General features: G+C 37.9%; 1 protein-coding gene and 1 long non-coding RNA gene across 2 annotated transcripts in view; both read left to right on the forward strand.

Moving 5' to 3' along the window:
* The window catches only part of LOC115296420, a 29948-nt gene extending 8862 nt beyond the window's left edge, over positions 1-21086 (forward strand). The window contains exon 2 of the long non-coding RNA XR_003910883.1: positions 20899-21086. This is a non-coding gene — a long non-coding RNA (uncharacterized LOC115296420). The remainder of the gene's footprint in view (positions 1-20898) is intronic.
* Positions 18847-19796, forward strand: LOC115296419 (putative olfactory receptor 2B8). The gene has a single exon (XM_029944883.1). The coding sequence runs from the start codon at positions 18858-18860 to the stop codon at positions 19794-19796; it is 939 nt and encodes a 312-aa protein (XP_029800743.1). The 5' UTR covers positions 18847-18857.
* Positions 21087-24188: the final 3102 nt, after the last annotated feature.

The following is a 24188-nucleotide window of genomic DNA, read 5'->3' on the forward strand; positions in this document are numbered from 1 at the left end:
TATTACAACCAATCTCTTAGAAATACAAGCAATAATCAGAGATTCCTATGAAAAATTATATACCAACAAACTGGACAACAGAAGAAATGGACAAATTCCTAAATGCACATGCACTGCCAAAATTTAAATGGGAAGAGATAGAGCGTGAATAGACCAATAACCAGTGAAGAAATCAAATCTGTTATCAAAAATCTCCCAACGAATAGGAGCCCAGGGCCAGATGGCTTCCCGGGGGAATTCTACCAGACATTTAAAGCAGAGCTAATGCCCATTCTTCTCAAACTATTCCAAAAAATAGAAATAGAAGGAAAGCTTCCAAACTCATTCTATGAAGCCAGCATCACCTTGATACCCAAACCTGACAGAGACCCAGCAAAAAAAGAAAACTACAGACCAATATCCATAATGAATACAGATGCAGAAATACTCAACAAGATACTAGCAAATCGAATTCAACAGCATATAAAAAGAATTATCCATCATGATCAAGTGGGATTCATTCCTGGATTACAGGGCTTGTTCAATATTCACAAGTCCATCAATGTGATCCATCACATTAACAAAAGAAAGGATAAAAACCATATGATCCTGACGATAGATGCAGAAAAAGCATTTGACAAAATACAGCACCCTTTCTTAAGAAAAACCCTTGAGAAAGTAGAAATAGAAGGAACGTAACATTATAAAAGCAGTTTATGAAAAGCCCACAGCCAATATCATCCTCAATGGGGAAAAACTGAGAGCATTCCCCCTGAGATCAGGAACACTACAGGGGTGTCCACTCTCACTACTGTTGTTTCACATAGTGCTGGAAGTCCTAGCATCAGCAATCAGACAACAAAAGGAAATAAAAGGCATCAGATTTGGCAAAGAAGAAGTCAAACTTTCACTTTTCACGGATGACATGATACTGTACATGGAAAACCCAATTGACTCCACCAGAAGCCTTCTATAACTGATCAATGCATTCAGTAAAGTTGCAGGGTACAAAATCAATGCACAGAAATCAGTTGCATTCTTATACACCAAATATGAAGCAGCGGAAAGAGAAATCAGGAAACTGATCCCATTCACAATTGCACGAAAACCATACAATACGTAGGAGTAAACTTAACCAAGGACGTAAAAGACCTATATGATGAAAACTATAGTAATCTTATGAAAGAGATTGAAGAAGACACCAAGAAATGGAAAAACATTCCCTGTTCATGGATCGGAAGAATAAACACTGTGAAAATATCATTACTACCCAAAACAACCTACACATTCAATGCAATCCCCATCCAAATTGCACCAACATTCTTCTCAAAGCTAGAACAAACTATCCTCAAATTCGTATGGAACCACAAGGACCCCGAATAGCCAAAGTAATATTGTAGAAGAAAACCCAAATGGGAGGCATCACAATCCCAGACTTTAGCCTCTACTACAAAGCTGTCATCATCAAGACAGTATGGTGTTCGCACAAAAAAAGACACATAGACCAATGGAATAGAATTGAGAACCCAGAACTGGGCCCACAAATGTATGGCCAATTAACTATTGACAAAGCATGAAAGAGTATCGGATGGAAAAAAGACTGCCTCTTTAGCAGGTGGTACTGGGAGAACTGGACAGCAACATGTAGAAGAATGAAACTAGACCATTTTCTGACACCATACAAAAAAAACCCTCTAAATGGCTGAAGGACCTGAATGTGAGACAGGAAGCCATCAAAATTCTAGAGGAGAAAGTAGGAAAAAACCTCCTAGACCTCCACCACAGCAATTTCCTACTCGACACATCCCCAAAGGCAAGGGAAATGAAGCAAAAGTAAACTCTTGGGACCTCATCAAGATAAAAAGCTTCTGCATGGCAAAGGAAACAAGAAAACTAATGGGAAACTGACAGAATGGGAAAAGATAGTGGCAAATGACATATCAGATAAAGGGCTAGTATCTAAAATCTACAAGGAATGCACCAAACTTCAAACCCACAAAACAAATGACCCAGTGAAGAAATGGGAAGAAGACATGAACAGACACTTCTCCAAAGAGGACATCCAGATGGCCTACAGGCACATGAAACGATGCTCAACATCAATCATCATCAGGAAACACAAATCAAAACCACGCTGAGATACCACCTCACACCATTCAGAGTGGCTAAAATGAACAAATCAAGAGACTATAGATGCTGGCGAGGATGTAGAGAAACAGGCACCCTCCTACACTGTTGGTGGGAATGTAAACTCTTGCAGCCACTCTGGAAAACAGTGTGAAGGTTCCTCAAAAAACTATCCATAGAACTCCCTTATGACCCTGCAATAGCACTGCTAGGGATTTACCCAAGGGATACAAAAGTGCTGATGCATAGGAGCACATGTACCCCAATGTTCATAGCAGCAATGTCCACAATAGCCAAAACATGGAAAGAGCCTAAATGTCCATCACCTGATGAGTGGATCAAGAAGATGTGGTATATATACACAATGGAGTATTACATGGCAATTGAGAAAGAATAAAATCTGGCCATTTGTAGGAAAGTGGCTGGACTTCGAGGGTGTCATGCTAAGTGAAATAAGTCAGGCAGAGAAGGACAGATACCATATGCTTGCACTCATAGGTCTAACAGGAGAACAGGTGAAACCTAATGGAGGACCATGGTGAGGGGTAGAGGGAATGAGAGTTGGGGAGAGAGAGGGATGCATAACTTGAGAGACTATTGAATACTGAAAATGAACTGAGGGTTAAAGAGGAAGGGGGAGGGGGCAAAAGAGGTGGTGGTGATGGAGGAGGACATTTATGGGGAAGAGCACTGGGGGTTGTATGGAAATCAATTTGACAATAAACTATTTTAAAAAAAAGATTTCATATATTTGAATGAAGGAACAGATTATGAGAATTTGAGAAATGAGCTCTATTTCCCAGGAAATACTATGTTTTATGGGGCTTATGCAGTTTCACCAGGAGGAAATTTTTATAATAAATGATTTAATTAATTATTAAATATGTCTATGTGTCTAACCTTTACATACTGCTGTCCTATTATGAAATAACTGTCATTCAATTCTGAATTATGAGTTACAAATAGAAACATCTCATAACAGGTGAATATGACATTGTTTCCCTTAGATCTTAGCACAAGTTCACTATGCACATACATATGTTTCGGTCTGTGGATCTGGGTTTTTGTATATATTTATTGTCACGAACGGTGTGTTTTCCCATGGAAATTGAAGCTTTGACAATTCCATTGTTATAGAAATGTTTATGAAATTTGGAAAGTTTTCCCAACATGTAACTTGGTACTGGTAAATGTATTTGTGTCTTTACTGGACACGTATCCCTAGCAATCACACTGTTCCCTCTCCTGATGGCTAATGGGCATCCTCCTGGGTCTTGAGCCCCCTGAGCTGCTCATGCTCATGACAAATGATCTTGGAACAGAGACAACATTAGGCAGGCTGGAAATGTCAGCTTGGGGAGATTATCCCATGGTCATGGTTCTGTCTGTATTCCTAACAGCATCACAGTATTCACATTTGAAATCAACACTTGGGATATATATTGTGGCCATGGTAATGCTGAATGAACACCAGCATAAAAACAGTTTTGTCCTACTGCTTATTCCTGATGCTGACAAATTTCCCACTCTCCATTTTGTTTCAGCCACGTCCTGACAGTTATACGAAAGGGTCACTTTAAAATCTTTCAAATGGGGGCACCTGGGTGGCTCAGTCAGTTAAGCGTCTGGCTTTGGCTCAGGTCATGATCTTACGGGTTGTGGGTTCAAGTCCCGTGTCAGACTCTGTGCTGACAGCTAGCTCAGAGCCTGGAGCCTGCTTCAGATTCTGCATCTCCCTCTCTCTCTCTGATTCTCCCCTGCTCGCACTGGCTCTCACACCCTCAAAAATAAATAAAAAAACAAAAAAATTTTAAATCTCTCAAGTGAACTTTCCTTTGTGCAGAAACCCTCAAGGTCTCTTGAAACCACACAATCTTATGTTCTGGCTGAGCAACTACTTCTCTGTGATTAAGGACACAGGGAACCCTGTGGAAACAGATTTATTTCCTAAGTGAGTGTTTGATGGCATTTGGATACTTATGTTGCATAGGAATACATTCTGGATAGTAAAGATCTGTAGGATTCATGCTAAACTTAAAAATAAACCACCTAACTGACCAAACAGTATTGTTCTATAACATTTTTCTAATGTTGGAAATGTGCCTCCATAATGGTCTCCATACATTGTGCATAACACCCTAGTTGGGTTGTGTAAACTGCCACCAATAATATTTGGACTGTTTCCTTTGAATTTTCACAATGTCTGGAATGGCTGCACGGGTTGTCTTCTGCCCACTTATTACATGGATTACTTATTTTCGGGGTATTGAGTTTGATATGTTCTTTATGGATTTTGGATACTAACCCTTTATCCGATATGTCATTTGCAAATATCCTCTCCCATTTTGTTGGCTGCCCTATATTTTGTTAATTGTTTTCTTTTTGTGCAGAAACATTTCATCTTGATTAAGTCCCAATAGTTCTTTGTTTGTTTGTTTGTTTGTTTATTTCCCTTACATCCAGAGATGTGTCTAGTAAGAAGATGCTAGAGCAGAATTCAGTGAGGTTGTTGTCTGTGTTACTCTGTAGGATTTTGGGTTTCCTGTCTCACATTTAGGTCTTTCATCCATTTAGAGTTTATTTTTGTGTACGGTGTAAGAAAGTGGTCAATTTCATTCTTCTGCATGTGGCTGTCCAGGTCTCCCAGCACCATTTTCTAAAGAGACTGTTTTTTTTTTTTCCCTTTGGGTATTCTTTGCTGCTTTGTTAAAGATGAGTTGACCATACAGTTGTGGATACATTTCTGGGTTCTATTTTGTTCCATGGATCTGTGTGTCTGTTTTTATGCCAGTACCATAATGTCTTGATGGTCACAACTTTGTGATATAGTTTGAAGTCTGTAATCATGATTCCTCCTGCTTTGTTTTTCTTTTTTCAGGACCGCTTTGGCTATTTGGGGTCTTTAATGGTTCTAGACAAATTTTAGGACGATTTGTTCTAGCTCTGTGAAAAATGTTGGTGGTATTTTGATAAGGATTGCATTAAACACGTAGGTTGCTTTGGTGATATAGACATTCAACAATGTTTGTTCTTGCAATCCATGAGCATGGAACAGTGCTCCATTTATCTGTGTGTCTTCAATTACTTTCATATATGTTCTATGGTTTTCAGGGTACCAGTGTTTACTTCTTGAGTTAGGTTTATTCTTAAATATCTCAAGGCTTTTCATTCTGTGAATGGAATTCATTCCTTGATTTGTTTTTCTGCCACTTCATTATTGATTTAACCTGTTTCTGTACATTGATTTTATATCCTGAGACTTTGTTGAACCAATGTATTAGTTCCAGCATTTTTTTGGTGGAATCTTTTGGGTTTTCTACATGTATCATGTTGTCTGCAAATAGTGAAAGTTTGACTGCTTCCTTGCCGATTTGTAGACCTTCTATTTTTTTATCTGTTATCTGATTGTTGAGGCTGGGTCTTCCAGTACTATGTTAAATATTAGTGCTGGGAATGGACTTCCCTATCGTGTTCCTGACTGTAGATGAAAGGCTCTCAGTGTTTCCCCATTGAGGATGATATTAGCTGTGGGTCTTTCATATATGGCCTTATGGTGTTCCGGTATGTTCCATGTATCCCTACATTGTTGAGTGTTTTTTTTTTAATTTGTAGTTTATTGTAATGTTGGTTTCCATATAGTAACCAGTGCTCTTCCCCATAAGTGCCCTCCTCCATGAACATCACCCCCAGTCCCCTTTCCGTCTCCCTCTTCAGCCTTCTGTTCTCAGTATTCAAGAGTCTCTGTTGAGTGTTTTTTTTTTTATCAAGAATGGCTGCTGTCACTGCTCAAGATGGAAGAATTAAACAAGATGCTTGCTTTGTAGTCTGGCACTATGATACTGCACTAGTAATTACTTTAATCCATGCTGAGTTTTTTGAAATCTGACAATTGTCTTTTAATTGTTTTCTCTGTCATTTTCCTTCTATTTTGACTTTTAGTGTGTATTCTCTGTTCTCTGTTTAACTCAGATCTCTGTATATATCTCCTGTCTCTTTTAGCTTTTTTTTTATTGTCTTTCTAGATGTGTCTTCTATTTCTTTCTCTTTCATTGAAGGCTTTTCCTTTTCACTTTCCCCACTATGGCTTTTTGTCTGTTTATATATGGGTAACCCCAGAAATCCCAATGCAGGGCAGCAGGGCAGCAGCTATTGTGTGTCCCTTAGGAAAGTTGACTGTTCCTGCTGCTTCTTTCAGATGGAGGAATAGGAATAGGAATAGGAATAGGAATAAAAATAGGAAGAGGAAGAGGTAGAGGAAGAGGATCAGAGAGCTGGGACAATTCAGAGACCTTAAATTGCATGTTGGAGAATGCACTGAGGTAGTGAGAAATTGGAGCTTTCTGGTGAAAAACTGTTCTGACTAATCCCGACTGACAGAAAGGATGGTGTTAGGACCCTGCTGGTGAAGGCTTTCTGCTCCTTTCTTTTTCTATTATGCTGCTTTTGTATAAAATCATATTTTAACTGATATTCCTTTAAGTCTACCTGTCTCGTCCCTTACACATTCCTAAGAATGAATCTTTCTTTTCCCTAAACAGCTTTTCAAAATGTGATTTTTTGCCTCTTTTATCCTTTATTTATTTTTTCATAATTGTTTATTGTCAAATTGGTTTCCATATAACACCCAGTGTTTCTCCCAACAAGTTCCCCCCTCCATGACCATCACTCCCTTTCCTCCTCCCCAACCCCCTTCAGCTCTCAGTTTGTTTTCAGTATTCAATAGTCTCTCATGAATTGTGTCCCTCTCTCTCCCCAACTCGTTTTCCCTGTTCCCCTCCCTATGGTCCTCTGTTAGGTTTCTCCTGTTAGACCTATGAATGCAAACATGGTATCTGTCCTTCTCTGCCTGACTTATTTCGCTTAGCATGACACCCTCGATGTCCATCCATTTTGCTACAAGTGGCCAGATTTCATTCTTTCTCATTGCCATGTAATACTCCATTGTATATATATATATATATATATATATATATATATATATATATATATATACACCACATCTTCTTGATCCATTCATCCGGTGATGGACGTTTAGGCTCCTTCCATGTTTTGGCTCAAGTAGAAAGTGGCGCTATGAACATTGGGGTACATGTGCTCCTAGCGTCAACATTTCTGTATCCTTTGGGTAAATCCCTAGCAGTGCTATTGCTGTGTCATAGGGGAGTTCTATCGATAGTTTTTTTTTTAAGAACCTCCACACTGTTTTCCAGAGCAGCTGCACCTGTTTACATTCCCATCAACAGTGTAGGAGGGTGCCCGTTTCTCCACATCCTCGCCAGCATCTATCGTCTCTTGATTTGTACATTTTAGCAACTGTGATGGCGTGAGGTGGTATTTCAGTGAGATTTTGATTTGTTTTTCTCTGATGATGAGTGATGCTGAGCATTGTTTCATGTGCCTGCTGGCCATCTGGATGTGCTCTTTGGAGAAGTGTCTGTTCAGGTCTTCTGCTCATTTTTTCACTGCATATTCATATTTCAGGTATGGAGTTTAGTTAGTTCCTTGTGGTTTTTGGATACTAGCCCTTTATCTGTTATGCTATTTGCGACTATCTTTTCCCATTCTGTTGGTTGCTTGTTACTTTTTTTTTTATTGTTTCCTTTGCCTTGCAGAAGCTTTTTATGTTGATGAGGTCCCAGTAGTTCATTTTTGTTCTTAATTCCCTTGCCTCTGGGCATTTCTCTAGGAGGAAATTACTGCCATAGAGGTCAAAGAGGCTATTTTCTGCTTTTTCCACTAGGGTTTGGTGGTTTCCTGTCTCACATTCAGGTCCTTTATCCATTTTGAGTTTATTCCTGTGAATGGTGTAAGAAAGTGGTCTAATTTCATTCTTCTACATGTTGCTGTCCAGCTCTTCCAACAACACCTGTTGAAGAGGATGTCTTTGTTCCATTGGATACTCTTTCCTGTTTTGTCAAAGATTAATTGGTCATGCACTTGTGGGTCCAGGTCTGGACTCTCTGTTTTATTCCATTGTCCATGTGTCTGTTTTTGTACCAATACCATACTGTTTTGATGATGACAGATTTGTAGTAGAGGCTAAAGTCTGGGATTGTGAGGTCTCCCGTTTTGATTTTCTTCTTCAATATTATTTTGGCTATTCTGTTTTTTTTTTGTGTGTGTGTGTGTGCTTAAGATAGTTTGTTCTAACTTTGAGAGGAATGCTGGTGCAAATTTGATGGAGATTGCATTAAATGTGTAAATTGCTTTGGGTAATAATGACATTTTAACAATGTTTATTCTTCCAATCCATGAGCATGGAATGTTTTTCCATTTCTTTGTGTCTTCTTCAAATTCCTTCATGAGTCTCCTATAGTTTTCAGCATACAGGTCTTTTACATCTTTGGTTAGGTTTATTCCTAGGTATCTTACGGTTTTTCATGCCATTGTGAATGGGATCACTTTTTTGATTTCTCTTTCTGCTGCTTCATTTTTGGTGTATAAGAATGCAACTGATTTCTGTACATTGATTTTGTACCCTGCAACTTTACTGAATTCATGGATCGGTTCTAGAAGGCTGCTGGTGGAGTCGATCAGGTTTTCCATATAGAGCATTATGTCATCTGCAAAAAGTGAAAGTGTGACTTCATCTTTGCCGATTCTGATGCCTTTTATTTCCTTTTGTTGTCTGATTGCTGATGCTAGGACTTCCAGCACTATGTTAAACAACAGTGGTAAGAGTGGACACCCCTGTCGTGTCCCTGATGTAAGGCGGAAAGCTCTAAGTTTTTCCCCATAGAGGATAACATGGGCTTTTCATAAATGGTTTGTATGATGTTTAAGTAAGTTCCTTCTATCCCAGCTTTCTCAATGGTTTTTATTAACAGGGATGTTGTACTTTGTCAAATGCTTTTTTTGGCATCTATCGACAGGACCATACGGTGTTTTCTTTTTCTTTTTTCTTTTCTTTTCTTTTCTTTTCTTTTCTTTTCTTTTCTTTTCTTTTCTTTTCTTTTCTTTTCTTTTCTTTTCTTTTCTTTTCTTTCTTTCTTTCTTTCTTTCTTTCTTTCTTTCTTTCTTTCTTTCTTTCTCTCTCTCTCTCTCTCTCTCTCTCTCTCTCTCTCTCTCTCTCTTTCTTTCTTTCTTTCTTTCTTTCTTTCTTTTTTGTTAATTTGATATATCACATTGATGGATTTGCAAATATTGATCCAGCCTTGTAACCCACAAATAAATCACACTTAATCATAATGGATAATTCTTTTTATATCCTGTTGAATTTGATTTGCTGGTATCCTGTTGAATATTTTTGTATCTGTATTCATTAAGGATATTAGACTGCAGTTCTCTTTTTTGGCTGGGTCTCTGTCTGGCTTAGGAATCAAAGTGATATGTGCTTCGTAGAATGAGTCCAGAAGTCTTCCTTCCATTTCTATTTTTTGGAATAACTTGAGAGGGATCAGTGTTAACTCTGCTTTATATGTTTGGTAGAATACCCGGGAATCCATCCGGCCTTGGGCTTTTATTCGTTGGGAGACTTTTGATAACTGATTCCATTTCTTCACTGGTTATGGGACTGCTCAGATTTTCTATCACTTCCCGTTTTAATTTTGGTAGTGCATGTGCATTTAGGAATTTGTCCATTTCTTCTATATTGTCCAGTTTGCAGGCAATATAATTTTTCTAAGTAATATCTGATGATTGCTTGTATTTCCAAGGGATCTGTTGTAATAGATCCATTTTCCTTCATGATTTTGTCTATTTGCGTGTTCTCTCTTTTCTTTCTGAGGAGCCTAGCTAGAAGATTATCAATTTTGTTTATGTTTTACAAAAAACCAACTCTTTGTTTCATTGATCTGTTCAGTTATTTTGTGGATTCTCTCTTGATTAATTCTGCCCTGATCTTTATTATTTCTCTTCTTTTGCTGGGTTTGGGGAGCTCTTGATGCTCCCTTTCTTGTTTCCTTAGGTGCTCTATTGGGTTCTGAGTTTGTGCTTTTTCTTGTTTGTTGAAATAGGCCTGGATTGCAATAAACCTTCCTCTTAGGACTGCCTTTCCTGCGTCCCAGAGAGTTTGGATAGTTCTATTCTCATTTTCATTTGTTTCCATATATTTTTTTAATTTCCTCTCTAATTGCCAGGTTCACCCAATCATTCTTTAGTAGGGTAGTTTTTAACCTCCACTTTTTGGAGGTTTTCCATACTTCTTCCTGTGGTTGATTTCAAGTTTCATAGCATTGTGATGTGAAAGTGTGCATGGTATGATCTCAATTCTTTTGTATTTATGGAGGACTATTTTATGTCCCAGTATGTGATCAGTCTTGGAGAATGTGCCATGTGCACTCAAGAAGAAAGTCAATTCCCTACCTTTAGGATGCAGAGTTCTAAAAATATCTCTTAATTCCATCTGGTGCAGTGTGCCATTCAGGTCCATTGTTTCTTTAGTGATTTTTTGTCTGGTTGACCTATTCATTGTTGTAAGTAGGGTACTAAAGTCCCCTGCAATTAGCACATTCTTATCAATAAGATTGCTTCTGTTTGTGATTAGTTGTTTTATGTAGTTGGGATTCCCAAATTTGGCGCATAGATGTTTATAATTGTTAGTTCTTTCTGATGCAGAGACCATGTAATCATTATATAATGTCCTTCTTCGTCTTTTGTTACTGACTTTACTTTAAAGTCCAATTTGTCCAATATAAGTATGGCTACTCCAGCTTTCTTCTGGAGTCCAGTCACATGGTAGGTATTTCTCCATCTTCTTACTTTCAATCTGAAGGTGTCTTCAAGTCTAAGGTGAGTGTCTTGTAGACAGCAAATAGATGGATTTTGGGTTTTGATCCATTCTGCTACCCTGTGTGGTTTGACTGGAGCATTCAGTCCATTGACATTCAGGGTTATTATTGAAAAATGTGGGTTTAGATTCATTGTGTTCCCTGTGGAGTGCATGTTTGTAGTGATGTCTCTGATACCTTATATTCCTTGCTACATTTCCCTCATAGAGTTCCTCTTAGGATTTCTTGAAGGGCTGGATTGGTGGTGATGAATTCTCTCAACTTTTGTTTATTTGGGAAAGCCTTTATCTCTCCTTCGATTTTGAATGACAGGCTTGCTGGATAAAGAATTCTTGGTTGCATATTCTTCCTGTTCATCACAATGAAGATTTCCTACCATTCCTTTCTGGCCTTCCAAGTTTCAGTAGATATGTCTGTAACCACTCTGATAGGTTTCCCTTTGTATTTTAAGGCCCTTTTTTCCCTAGCAGCTTTCAGAATTCTGTCTTTATCTTTGTATTTTGCCAATTTCACTATGATGTGTCGTGGTGAAGGTCGGTATACGTTACATCTTAGGGGAGTTCGGTATGTCTCTTGAATTTCTATGTCTTTCTCTTGCCTCAGATTGGGGAAATTTTCATGTATAATTTGGTCCAGGACCCCTTCAGGAACTCTGTCTTTATCTTCCTCCTATGATATGGATATTGTGCCGTTTGATTGTATCACTCAGGTCTCTGATTCCTCTTTTATGCTCCTGTATCAATTTCTCTCTCTTTTTCTCGGCCTCCTCTTTTGATATAACTGTCTTCTATTTCACCTATTCTCCACTCTGCTTCTTCAATCCATTCAGTGGTAGTCTCCATTTTATTATTCACCTCATTTATAGCTTTTTTAAACTCGTCACAACTATTTTGAAGGTCTGTAGCCTGTGTATCAATAGCTCCTCTGATGGTTTCTTCAAAGCCAGCGATTAATTTTATGACAAGTGTTCTAAATTCTTGTTCAGTTAAGTTGTTTATATCTGTTTTGAGCAGTTCTGTATTTGTGATTTTTTCCTGGAGTTTCTTTAGAGGAGAGTTCTTTCATTTCATCATTTTGGCTAGCTTTCTGTCTCTTGTCAGTCTTGAAAGCTCATTCCACTCTGTGCATGTATTAGTATTCCTCTATTGAGGGAGGCTCTTTGAGTGTCTAGGGCCTGTTGTTTTGGGAGGTGTTCTTTTAATGGTGTCTCTTGGTTTCTCATATTATGCCTCTGATTAATTTATATCCCTACTCAGCAATATTTGGGACTTTCCACTATGTGTGCTCTGGGTTGTTTCTTGAGGTAGCCCTTAGACTTCAGAGGTAGACGGTGGGGGAGGAGGATTCTAAGCTCACCTTGTCCCATGGGTGAAACTAAACAACATCCACATTAGTGTAAATAACCCGGAAAATTACCTGAAGACCCGCAGAACTGAGTCTCCACAGCTAAATGTAGAGGAGAATCCACACTGAAGAGAGTAAGAGGGGCAGAGATGAAGTCAGCAACTAAACAGTCCTTTGGGAATATCAGAGGGAGGACCGGGCCACACAGGTTCAGATAGGTGAAAGAAACTAACTCTGCTTTAATTGTCTGGTAGAATTCCCCTGGGAATCCATCTGGCCCTGAGCTTTTATTTGTTGGGACATTTTTGATAACTGATTCCATTTCTTCACTGGTTATGGGTCTGTTCAGATTTTCTATCTCTTCCCATTTTAATTATGGTAGTGCATGTGCATTTAGGAATTTGTCCATTTCTTCTAAATTGTCCAGTTTGTTGGCATATTATCATGAAGGAAAATTGATCCTATACAACAGATCCCTCAGAAATACAAGCAATCATCAGAGATTACTATGAAAAATTATATGCCAACAAACCGGACAATCTTTTATTCTTTAAAAAATACTCAAGATCACATATATTATTTTTAATAGCCTGTCTCCTGCTTTCTTATTGTGATAGGTATAGTATTTTGTACACCATTGTCATAAAAATATGTTCAATTTGAAAAATAATTAAGAGTGAATGGTCATTTTATTGACACCCTTGTCAACTAGAATGTTGGAAAGAACCTTTGATGGGCTGTCCTCTAGTACATATCATTCTCTTACCTTTGTTAGTTACTTGTTATAATCAGTGCTTTGATATAGTTTTTAGTTTTGATCATAAATTGACTATAACTATGGTCTTTCCAAGCATGTGTGAGTTCATAAGCAATAGTGTGTTTACCTGGTTTTGAACTTTAGGTAAGGGGATGGATTACTTTGTGACTTGCATCACTTGCTCAGAATATTTGTGTGAACAGCATTGTTTCAATGTTTTAGCTGTAGTTTGTTCATATTGTTGTAGAGTTATCTCTTCTATGAACTTGCCACAATTCACCCGGTTTATGATTCATAGGCATTAGGATTGTTTGCAGGTTTTGGGTAATAGAAACAGTGGTGCCATTGAGCATTCTTATCTACGTGTCTTCAAACAAGTGACTGAATATTAGTCTAGATCAGTTGGCATCCAGGTTTGTAAATGTGGGTCAGCATCACTAGATTGTGCCACACTGTTCTTCAAGTGATTTGGCCATGTAAGGTGGGCAGCAGCAAGTGAGGCCTGGGAAGAAAAGTGTTAATTATTGGTGTATAATCCCCTCCCTTTTCAGGACACCCAGAGTGTATTGCCTTTGCCAGTTCTCCCCTTAACTATCAGGATGGGATCTAACTGGAATTGAATTACTGAGAAAATTCAAATCTAAGAATGTTTTTTAGCAGGGAGTACTTTATCTCTTGAGGCTGAACATGATAAAGGAAACTGGAGTCATGGATCTATGAGAAACAGCCAGTAACCACCTGTCAACTTCCTTCCATGTTTCTTAGTGATTATTTGAACTCTCCTGGTATACTCAAAATCATTTGGATCTGAAATGCAATGACAAGTTGAATTTTAAAAAAGGATGTATGTTTTGTTAAAAAGACATTATTTTTAAAATTGTTTGAGTACATCATCAAAACCAATTGATATAAACCAAACAGTGTTTGAGAGCATTTGAGATTTTCTTCCCTTAGCCACATTAGAATTTTGGTAGAATTTGGTTGCTCCTCTTTATATTTACCGTAAAGGTTAGAATGTGTCTAAGATTTACCTCTGTGATCCCAAATAACTCAGTTATAAATGAAATTAAATGAAAATTCACTCAAATATTTACGCTTAAAATTAAGTATCTGAATGGAATCTTCCTTATATATTTATATGTAAATGTGTTGGCAGTTGTGAGGAAAAAATCTTAAGTGTTTTGTAAAACATCTAGGTCATGACAGATGAGAGTTGTGGTAGCTGGGGATATCTAGGGAGTTATTTGTTCCCTATCAGATATGTGAATTAGCAAAAGAGACAGGTTAGGTCTCCTCTGGCATTGTCCTCCATAGTCATTGTCCCTGAGGATTGCCATCTCTATACAGCTGAATGACATGGGCTCATTAAGAGTGTGGGACATCCATTCCCCAGAGACATCAGCAGGGGAAAGGACGTGGTTCTCTGTGCCAGCCCAGCCACAGCTCAGTGTCACAACACCCTCTCGCCTGGTCATAAGGGTGTCCCTGTCACACAGGCAGGTCATCATACTCGGGACACCATACTGAGAGTTTGTGATGGCTCTCCTCTTCCATCTCCTGGAGACAAAGTGCAGATCTCTGGTATCACTTGAAGACCTGTGAACTCATCCTGAGAAAGTGTCCTTTTGCTTATGAAAAATGTATGGATGGCCCAGTGCTGTATAGTCAACCTTTGCATTTACTGCAAACACTGATACTACATGTCCATGTTCCTATCACCAGAACTGTATTTAGGCAGTAACTTGGATTCAAAATAGGGAAATAACTTGGGTCATACTGAGAAGTTGAGTAAAGGTGAGTGAAAATGGAATTAAGTCTCTCTCTCTTGCTTTAAGATTTGGGAAGTTAAATTAGTTTCAGTTGCAATTGTTTTTGAAACAAAACGTTGTTCTTGTTTGCATAGGTGGTGAACTGTCTAATAGAACAGACTATGGCAGTTCATCAAATAGAAGAACTAAACTTAATTAATGATTAGAGACATCAACAAGTCATTCCTAGACATTTCATTCTATGGAGTACATTCATTACATGTCTGTATGCACATGTGGAAAGTAAGTTAAACATGCATATTCAGTGATAATAAAATGTGCTCTCGCTGTGTATGTGTAAAAGTATTAGACTACATGTTTCTATGCTATCTTTTTGGTTCCCTATTGTCTGTGATATTAAATGATATTTGTTTATGTAGAAACTCATTGTTGGTATTTATGGTTTCTAAATGCTCATTTTCCCCTGTATCACTGAAATATCCAAAATATGTACTGAGTTTTACAAATGCTATGCTGAAATTTAAAAGAAGGAAGTTCCATTCTGTGTATGTTGTGTCAATGCATCTTGTTTTTGACTTTATTGCTAACAAGAAATGATGATCTTTCATTTGAATACAAATATCAATATGAATAAGACCAAGTGGAAGGAAAACTGAATGTTTATCTCATTGATGAATTAGGGAAATGACAAGTTTGTGTGTGTGTGTGAGTGTGTATGTGTATGTGTATGTGTGTGTGCATGTGTGTGCTTACACTGAGGTGATGTGTGTGTGTGTGTGTGTGTGTGTGTGTGATCTCATTGAGGCGATATGTAAAAGAGGTAACGTGTGAAGGACACTAGGTCCTGTCCTTCTATTCTTGCCCACGATCATGAATGGACTCTGGTAAGAACACTGTTGGGGACCTGCTCAGACCCTCTCCACAGGCTGGTGCTCCAATCCAAACCCTATTTGTTACGAGTGTGGGCTCCGAGGTTCCCAGCTATTCCCTTCTTGAGAGCATTACCCTCAGCTGAAGGGAACCACGTTGCCAGGTGGTCTGGGGAATATGGTGGGGGCAGCTCACAGCCAGTGACAGGCTTATGGGATGAACAAAGGCTGCCAATGCCAAGGCAGAACTGAATCTGGTGCAATTCATGTCCAGAGCAGGGCAGTCTAATGCTTTAGTAAGTAGGCACAGGGATCTATTTATATTTTAAATTCATTAAAGTTAAATAAAATGTAAAATTCCGTTTCTTAGCTAGGACCTTTTAAATGTTCAGGTAGTGACAGGTGCAGAGTGGGCATAGCATTGGGCAGTGAGGACAGAGTATGTCTACTATCACACATGGATAGTTCTATAGAGAGTTCTCTCCAGCTACTCGTGGGATCAGGCTCCTGCTCTGTTCCACTGGAGACCACATCCTTGCTTAGCAGCATTCCCTGCTCTGTTTTCCTTCCCTCACCCTGTTTCTTCTGAGAGCATTCCCTGAATAAACAACACGCAGTGGAATTCTTCCTTCACCCTGTTCTTCCATGGAACCTGCCATGCAGCAGCATCAGTGTCCATCAGCTCTCTCATTTCCTGTCTAGTGATGGCTGCATCCTCTCATTTGCTCATCCTCCATTGTCATCGGGGGCCTGTTCTCCTATATCTGAGGTCAGCTCAGACCTATGGGATGAAGCATCATGAAAGCAGTAGTGATTCAGTCCTGGCACTGAGGCTTCAGAAATCTTGCCCACACTTTTCCAGGGTTCATTCAGGAACTGGATAGGGCAGAGAGTGTGTATGTCAGTATATTAGTGAATGTTATATATTTGAAATATCTTCAATAGAGGCATTATCTTGAGATCTTTTCTCTTAAAAATATGTAGTGCTCACAAACTGAGCATGTAGTTTGTGGAAGTATGTGTTCTTGCACTAAAATTTTTAGAGTTTTGTGTCGGCATTGAACACTTATGGCAATCACTCTATCTCCTTATGTGTGTCAGTACTAAGCATTTAACTTCTTTCATTTGATACTTGTTCTCTTAATTACTGTTTTAAAATTGTGTTTTGTGAGATGTCATTTCCCATTCCATAATTTTTATAGCTATTATATACATACATAATGTATGCTTTTTTCAAGTAGTAATTTTTTCTCTATATAAAGTAATAATTTATGTGTGATTTTTATAACGGGATTTCCCTATATCCTATCCTATCCTATCATATCATGGTAGTTGCATTCCACATTATATAAGCTCACACATACATATAATCCCATAAAATAGCAAATCACTTTATAAGTTCATCTCACCAGCATTTAATATTTTTTCTCAACTGCCTTCTTAGTACTTACTGATATAATGTTAAAATAAATTATTATTTTATTCGAATGTTGCATTATTTTGTAGTGTTTTCCTTGGATAAGATAGCATTTTATGTTTGCCCTTCTTCACTTTGGTGAGTGTTTCTTCTATTAGACACATTTTAATATTTATCAGGAATTTATGTCAGGTAAATGTATCTCTATTCACGCATGTCTGCATGAGACTGAACTGTGGTTTGTTTGCATTGTTCTTCTGAGCATTTGCGAGTCGGGATATTCTCTTGTGTTGCACATTTAAATGGTCTCAAACACCTATGTTAGTAACTATATTAAGAATATTTTGTGCATAGATTTTGCTTATCAAATATCACTCATATCACTGGTCACATCTTTATAGGAAAAGGGAGTATAAAATAGTGTGAAATGTCACATTCTTTTTTCAATTTTTATGAACATTTATCTTATGCCAATTTTGTACCAATTTCTTTCACTCCTCAGTGGTTCCAACCCCAAACATGATTCAGATTTCAAAAGTCCTAGAAGAATTAAAAATGTTCTGTATGCCCAATGATCTGAATATGGTAGAACTGAAATCCTCATTTTCTGATACCTCTTTGGTCAATGTATAACTATTCTTCTTCCTCAGTAGTAGGCTTTGGATGAAAATGGTCATCACCTAGTCTTATATCTGGCAATGAATTTGGTCCAGTGTCACTAACTATACAAGGTAGCTTCCTGAAAGGTGATAATGAACCTAATATAGATGGATGTCAGAGATTTTGTGTAATATCAAAATAATGTTTTGTTTATGCCTTCCATTGTATACATTAAGTTTTGTATTATAGTGCTTTGACCTGTCATTGCTTTGAGGGTGTTTCTGTCTTTAGCTCTGTGTGTTTTTCTATTACTTATTTATCATAGGGAGCAGTGTAAGTCATTACAGTCTGTACAGAATTACATGGTTGGGTAACTATTTAAAATATTTTTTTGTGATTAGAATGTTCATAGGGAATAACCCTACATCTTTCAGGAATTTTATAGCCACTAGTTGACGTATGTAACAAATCTATAGAGGAAAGAGAAAATGCTGGGAAATGGATTTTAGAGTTCTGATTTGGTGTAGCCAATAAACTTTTGGAGTTTCTGTTAAATGGTAATTTTAAGCATCTTTAGAGCAAAAGATGCACTGTAATTGAAGGGTGGTATTTTCTGGTTCTCTCTGATTATTTGTTTTACCACCGCAGAAAAAAAACCCACCAATGTGTAGTTACTTTCAGATTTAGTCATGATATTTTGAATGTAATTGAATTTTTTGTATAAGTACATTGTAGGTCATAAATTCCTGTATCTAGATGCATTGTGGAGATTATGTTGTATTATAAAGTACTGCATTTGAGGCATGTGCAAATCTAGTTGTGTAGAATTTTGAGATACATATTTAAAATAATGAATCTGCATCTGTCTGCATCTCTTTCCTATTCATTCTGATTTTACTCCCTCTTTTTCCTCTCATCACCATTTTCTCTAAAAGTACCTACATATTCAAAGTACTTTATGTCCTATTAATATCATACTGAAAGAACTTTTGTACCTGTGACAGATGCAAACACAAGGTCCATGAATTTATTTTCTTATATTAAATATTAATAATTTACTTTTGGCAAAAATGGGAAACAACATATATGGTTAAGTGATGTCAGTTTCAAAGAGTACATCACTGATTAAAGTAATTACTAATACAATTCCATAGCCATGTCCTTTAACATAATATGATCACCAACTGGTAACTTTTTATTACTTAGAATATATTCTTAAAAATTGTTAAATACTTGATCTTGACAGGAAACACATGGTACAAAAAGATGGAACAGAAAAATGGCAGCTCTTTCACTGGGTTTATCCTGCTGGGTTTCTCTGACCGGCCTCAACTGGAGAGAGTCCTCTTTGTGGTTCTTCTGATCTTCTATCTGCTCACCCTGCTGGGAAACACAACCATCATTGCACTGTCCCGCCTGGACCCACACCTTCACACTCCTATGTACTATTTCCTCTCTAATCTAAGCTTTCTGGACCTGTGTTACACGACCAGCACTGTCCCTCAGCTCCTGGTCCATCTCAGGGGGGCAGACAAGTCCATCTCCTTTGGTGGCTGTGTAGCTCAGATGTTCATCTCTCTAGGGTTGGGAGGCACAGAATGTATCCTCCTAGGGGTGATGGCATTTGACCGCTATGCAGCCGTCTGCAGGCCTCTGCACTACATGCTGATCATGCACCCTCGTCTCTGTGCCCTGATGGCTTCTGCGTCGTGGTTCATTGGTTTTGCCAACTCCTCATTGCAGACGGTGCTCGTCTTCCTTGTACCACTTTGTGGCAGAAATAAAATACACCACTTCTTTTGTGAGCTCCCCCCACTGCTCAAGCTTGCCTGTGTTGACATCACTGGGAATGAGTCTGAGATCTTCTTTCTTGGTGTGATCATTCTCCTTATTCCTGTGGCATTAATCATGTCCTCATATATTCAGATTGTCAGGGCTGTGTTAAGAATAAATTCAGCTGCAGGACGGAGGAAAGCATTTGGGACATGTGGATCCCACCTCACTGTGGTCTCTCTGTTCTACGGCATGGCCATCTATGCTTACCTGCAGCCCAGCAACAACCACTCCCAAGATCAGGGCAAGGTCGTTTCTCTATTCTACACCATTGTCACCCCCATGGCCAATCCCTTTATCTATACCCTGTGGAACAAGGATGTGATGGGAGCAATAACGAAAGTTTTCTGTCAGGGTTATGACTCCAGATGACTGGGGGTAAGACCCTGTGGTGGAAGACTTTGAATGTGGGAGCTTTTAAGATTTTGTGTCCTGCACATGTCATCCAACATTTCCCCAGACCACTCTCAAGGGAATATTCTTATCTCATTCTTTTATTCAAATGAATGTTCAAACTCTGAATTCATGGATTCATTGCAGCTTCCAGAGATGCTGACTTAATGTTCTCACGACATCTGCATTATATTATTATTTTAAAAAGCTCCACAGATTTTTCTTATTTCAGCCCCTTTTGGGAATACTATTCTTTTTCTAATTGCCAAATACATCTACACACATACAATAAAACCACAGCAACATAAGAATATAAACATCTGATACAGTGTCAGAAATATTTATATATTAAATTTGTTTTAATGTATGTTTATTTATTTATTTATTTATTTAGAGACGTAATCAGGAGCAAGGGTGGGACTGAGAGAGGGAGAGAGAGAATCCCAAGCAGGATCCAAGCTGCCAGCACAGAGCCTAATGTGAGGCTGGAACTCATAAATTGTGAGATCATGACCCGAACTGAAGTTAAGCGTCAGATGCCTAAGTGACTGAGCCACCCAGGTTCCCCAGAAATATTAATATATAGTATTTTCTAGTAATTGTTGGAGGCATATCACTCTTATTGCATTTTGATAATGGCTTTGATAGAAGGTCCATATGTTGACTGCACCACAGGGTTTTCATGAAGTACATAGGGCAGCAGTGTAAAAAACTCCCAGGTTGAAAAACCGACTAACATCTATATTGATAAAGCCATTATGATATCAGGCCCTAGTGTGACCACACAGGTGTGACAGTGCTTTTATGTAGAATTCATGTCACAGAGGGGAAGGGTGTGATGCATACCTGCCAATGACATTGGGAACTCGCCCAGCTGATGCTTACATGTAATTTTGTGCAAAGTCAGAGAAACACCAGTGTGAGGTATGCACATTAGTTATTTTCAGTTTGTGAGCCATGTATTACCCAGTGCCCTTCCCCACAAGGGCCCCTCTCCATGTTTTAAATGGTAAAATAAGTTTTAAATGGTAAAATATATTTAGATCCTCTCTTTGTACCATTTTCCGATTCTTTTATCCAGGCTTCTACTGATCAAGGCTTTTATATCTCACATCTTCCAAAGGACCCATATATTTGAAGGCAGTGACTTATTGCAAAAATATGGGGAATGAACACTATTTCCCAGATTTCCATGTTCTGTGCAGATTGCTCAGATCCAGCAGGAGGAAACTTAAAGAAAAATAAAATTTGTATGATTATTATTAAAAATCTCTATATGTCTTATTTTTACAAGTAGCCATCTCAGTAAGAAATAACTGTTATACAATTCTGAATGAGTAATAAAAATAAATGTCCCATAACAAGTGAATGTGATGTTGTAGCCTTTATTTTTTTATTTATTAATTTTTTTAAATTTATATCCAAGTTAGTTAACATATAGTGCAATAATGATTTCAGGAGTAGATTCCAGTGTTCATCCCCCATGTATAATATCCAATGCTAATCCCAACAAGTGTCTTTCTTAATGTCCCTTGCCCAATTAGCCCATCCTCCCACACACAATCCCTCCAGCAGCCTCAGTTTGTTCTCTGTATTTAAGAGTCTCTTATGTTTTGTCTCCCTCCCTTTTTTTATCTTATTTTTGCTTCCTTTCTTTATGCTTACCAGTTTTGTGTCTTAAATTTAACATACGAGCAAAGTCATGTGATGTTTTTCTTTGACGAATTTCACATAGTCTAGTTCATTCTTTGTTGTTGTGAGTGGAATGATTTAATTTTTTTGATCGCTGAGTAATATTTCATTGTATATATATTATACATCTTCTCTATTCATTCATCTCTCAATGGACATTTGGGCTCTTTCCATATTTGGACTATTGCTGATTGTGCTGCTATAAACATTGGGATGCATGTGCCCCTTTGAATCAGCCTATTTGTATCCTTTGGATAAATATCTAGTCGTGCAATTTCTGGGGCTAGGGTAGTTCTATTTTTAATTTTTTGAGGAGCTTCCATGTTGTTTTCCAGAGTGGATGCACCAATTTTCCTTCCTACCAGCAGTTCAAAAGGCTCACAGTTTCTCTCTGCATCCTTGCCAACATCTGTTTTTGCCTGAATCGTTAATGTTAGTCATTCTGACAGTCGTGAAGTGGTATCTCATTATGGTTTGATTTGTAGTTCCCTGATGATGAGTTATGTTGAGCATCTTTTCCTGTGTGTTACCCATCTAGATGTTTGGAAATGTGTCTATTCATGTCTTTGCCCATTTCTTCACTAGGTTATTTAGTTTTTGGGTTTTGAGTTTGATGAATTATTTACAGATTTTGGATCATAACCCTTTATCCATCATTTGCAAATATCTCCTCCCATTCGATAGGTTGCCTTTCAGTTTTGCCAAGAGTTTCTTTCACTGTGCAGAAGGTTTTTATCTTGAGGGCCCAATAGTTCATTTTTACTTTTGTTTCCCTTGCCTCCAGAGACGTATTGAGTAAGAAGTCGCTGCAGCCAAGGTCAAAGAGATTTTTTCCCTCTTTCTCCTCTAGGATTTTGATGGCTTCTTGTCTTCCATCCATTTTGAGTTTATTTTTGTCTATGGTGTAAGGGAGCGGTCTAGGTTCTTTTCTTTTTGCATGTCGTGAAAGTGTTAGCTTTCCTAACACCATGTGCTGAAAAGACTGTTTTATTCCATTGGATAGTCTTTCCTGCTTTGTCAAAGATTAGTTGGCCATATGTTTGTGGGCCCATTTCTGGTTTCTCTATTCTGTTCCACTGATCTGTGTATCTATTTAAGTGCCAGTACCATAGAGTCTTGATGATTACTGCTTTGTAAGAGAAAAAGAGATAGAAAGAGAGGAAAAGGGGTAGAAAATATATGTGAGCATATCATAATGGAAAATTTCCTAAGATAGGGAAAGACACAGACATTAATACCCGGGAAACATAGAGAACTCGCGTTAGATTCAATGCTCCATCAAGAAAACATTTCATAGTGAAATTCACAAAATATTCAGGTAAGAAAAAAACCATGAAAGCAGCAAGGGGAAAAAATTTCTTAACCTACAAGGGAAGACAGATCATGTTCCCAGCAGACCTATCCACAGAATGTTGTCAGGCCAGAAAGGAGAGGCAGGATATATTCAATGTGCTGAATCAGAAATATATGCAGCCAAGAATTCTTTATCCAGGAAGGCTCTCATTCAGGATAGAAAGAGAGACTAAAAAGTTTCCCAGATAAACAAAAACCAGCTGAGTTTGTGACGACTAAACAGCCTTGCAATTCTAAGGGGGACTCTTAAAAGTCCCCTTCCAATTTTAAGGGAGACCGAGGGAGAAAACACAAAACAAAACAAAAAAGACCAAAAGCAGCATAGACTAGAAAGGGACCAGAGAATACCACCAGAGATTACAATAGTACAGGCAACACAATGGCACTAAATTCATATCTTTCAGCACTCACTCTAAATGCCAGTGGACTAAATGCTCCTATCAAAAGACATAGGGTAATAGAATGGATAAGAAAATAGGAACCAACTATATGCTGCTTACAAGAGACCTATTTTAGACTTGAAAACACCTTCAGATTGAAAGAAATGGGATGGAGAACCATCTATCATGCTAAAGGTCACCAAAAGAAAGCTGGAGTAGCAATACTTATATCAGACAATCTGATTTTAAAATAAGGACTGTAACGAGATAGGAAGAAGGGCATTATATCATAATTAAGGACTCTATCCACCAAGAAGATCTAATAATTGTAAACATTTATGCCCTCAATGTGGTAAAACCCAAATATATAATTCAGTTAATTACAAACATAAAGAAACTCATTGATAATAATAACATAATAGTTGAGGACCTCAACATCCCACTTACAGCAATGGACAGATATCAAAGCAGAAAATCAACAAGGAAACAATGGCCTTGAATGACACACTGGACCAATGGACTTAACAGATACATTCAGAACATTTCATCCTAAAGCAAAAGAATACACATATCTTGAGTGCACATGGAACATTTTCCAGAATAGATTAAAAAAAAGAACACAAATCGCCCTTAAAAAGTACAAAAAGATTGAGATGATACCATGCATAGTTTCAGACCACAATGCTATGAAACTCAAAAGCAACCACAAGAAAAAATTTGGAAAGACAAAAAATACTTGCAGACAAAAGAACATCCTACTAAAGAAAAAATGGGTAAGCAAGAAGTTAATGCAGAAATTAAAAAGTACATGAAACCCAATGAAAATGACTACACGCAGCCCAAAACCTCTGGAATGGAGCAAAGGTCATCTTTTTTTTTAAATAATAGTTTATTGTCAAATTAGTTTCCATATAACACCCAGTGCTTCTCCCCACAAGTGCCCCCC

This window comes from Suricata suricatta, chromosome 7 (genome assembly GCF_006229205.1).
Source record: "Suricata suricatta isolate VVHF042 chromosome 7, meerkat_22Aug2017_6uvM2_HiC, whole genome shotgun sequence".
Lineage (NCBI taxonomy): Eukaryota > Metazoa > Chordata > Mammalia > Carnivora > Herpestidae > Suricata > Suricata suricatta.

Bases quoted from the DNA above. Each gene is read 5' to 3' on its own strand.
- LOC115296419 (XM_029944883.1), top strand. From the start codon at position 18,858: ATGGAACAGAAAAATGGCAGCTCTTTCACTGGGTTTATCCTGCTGGGT.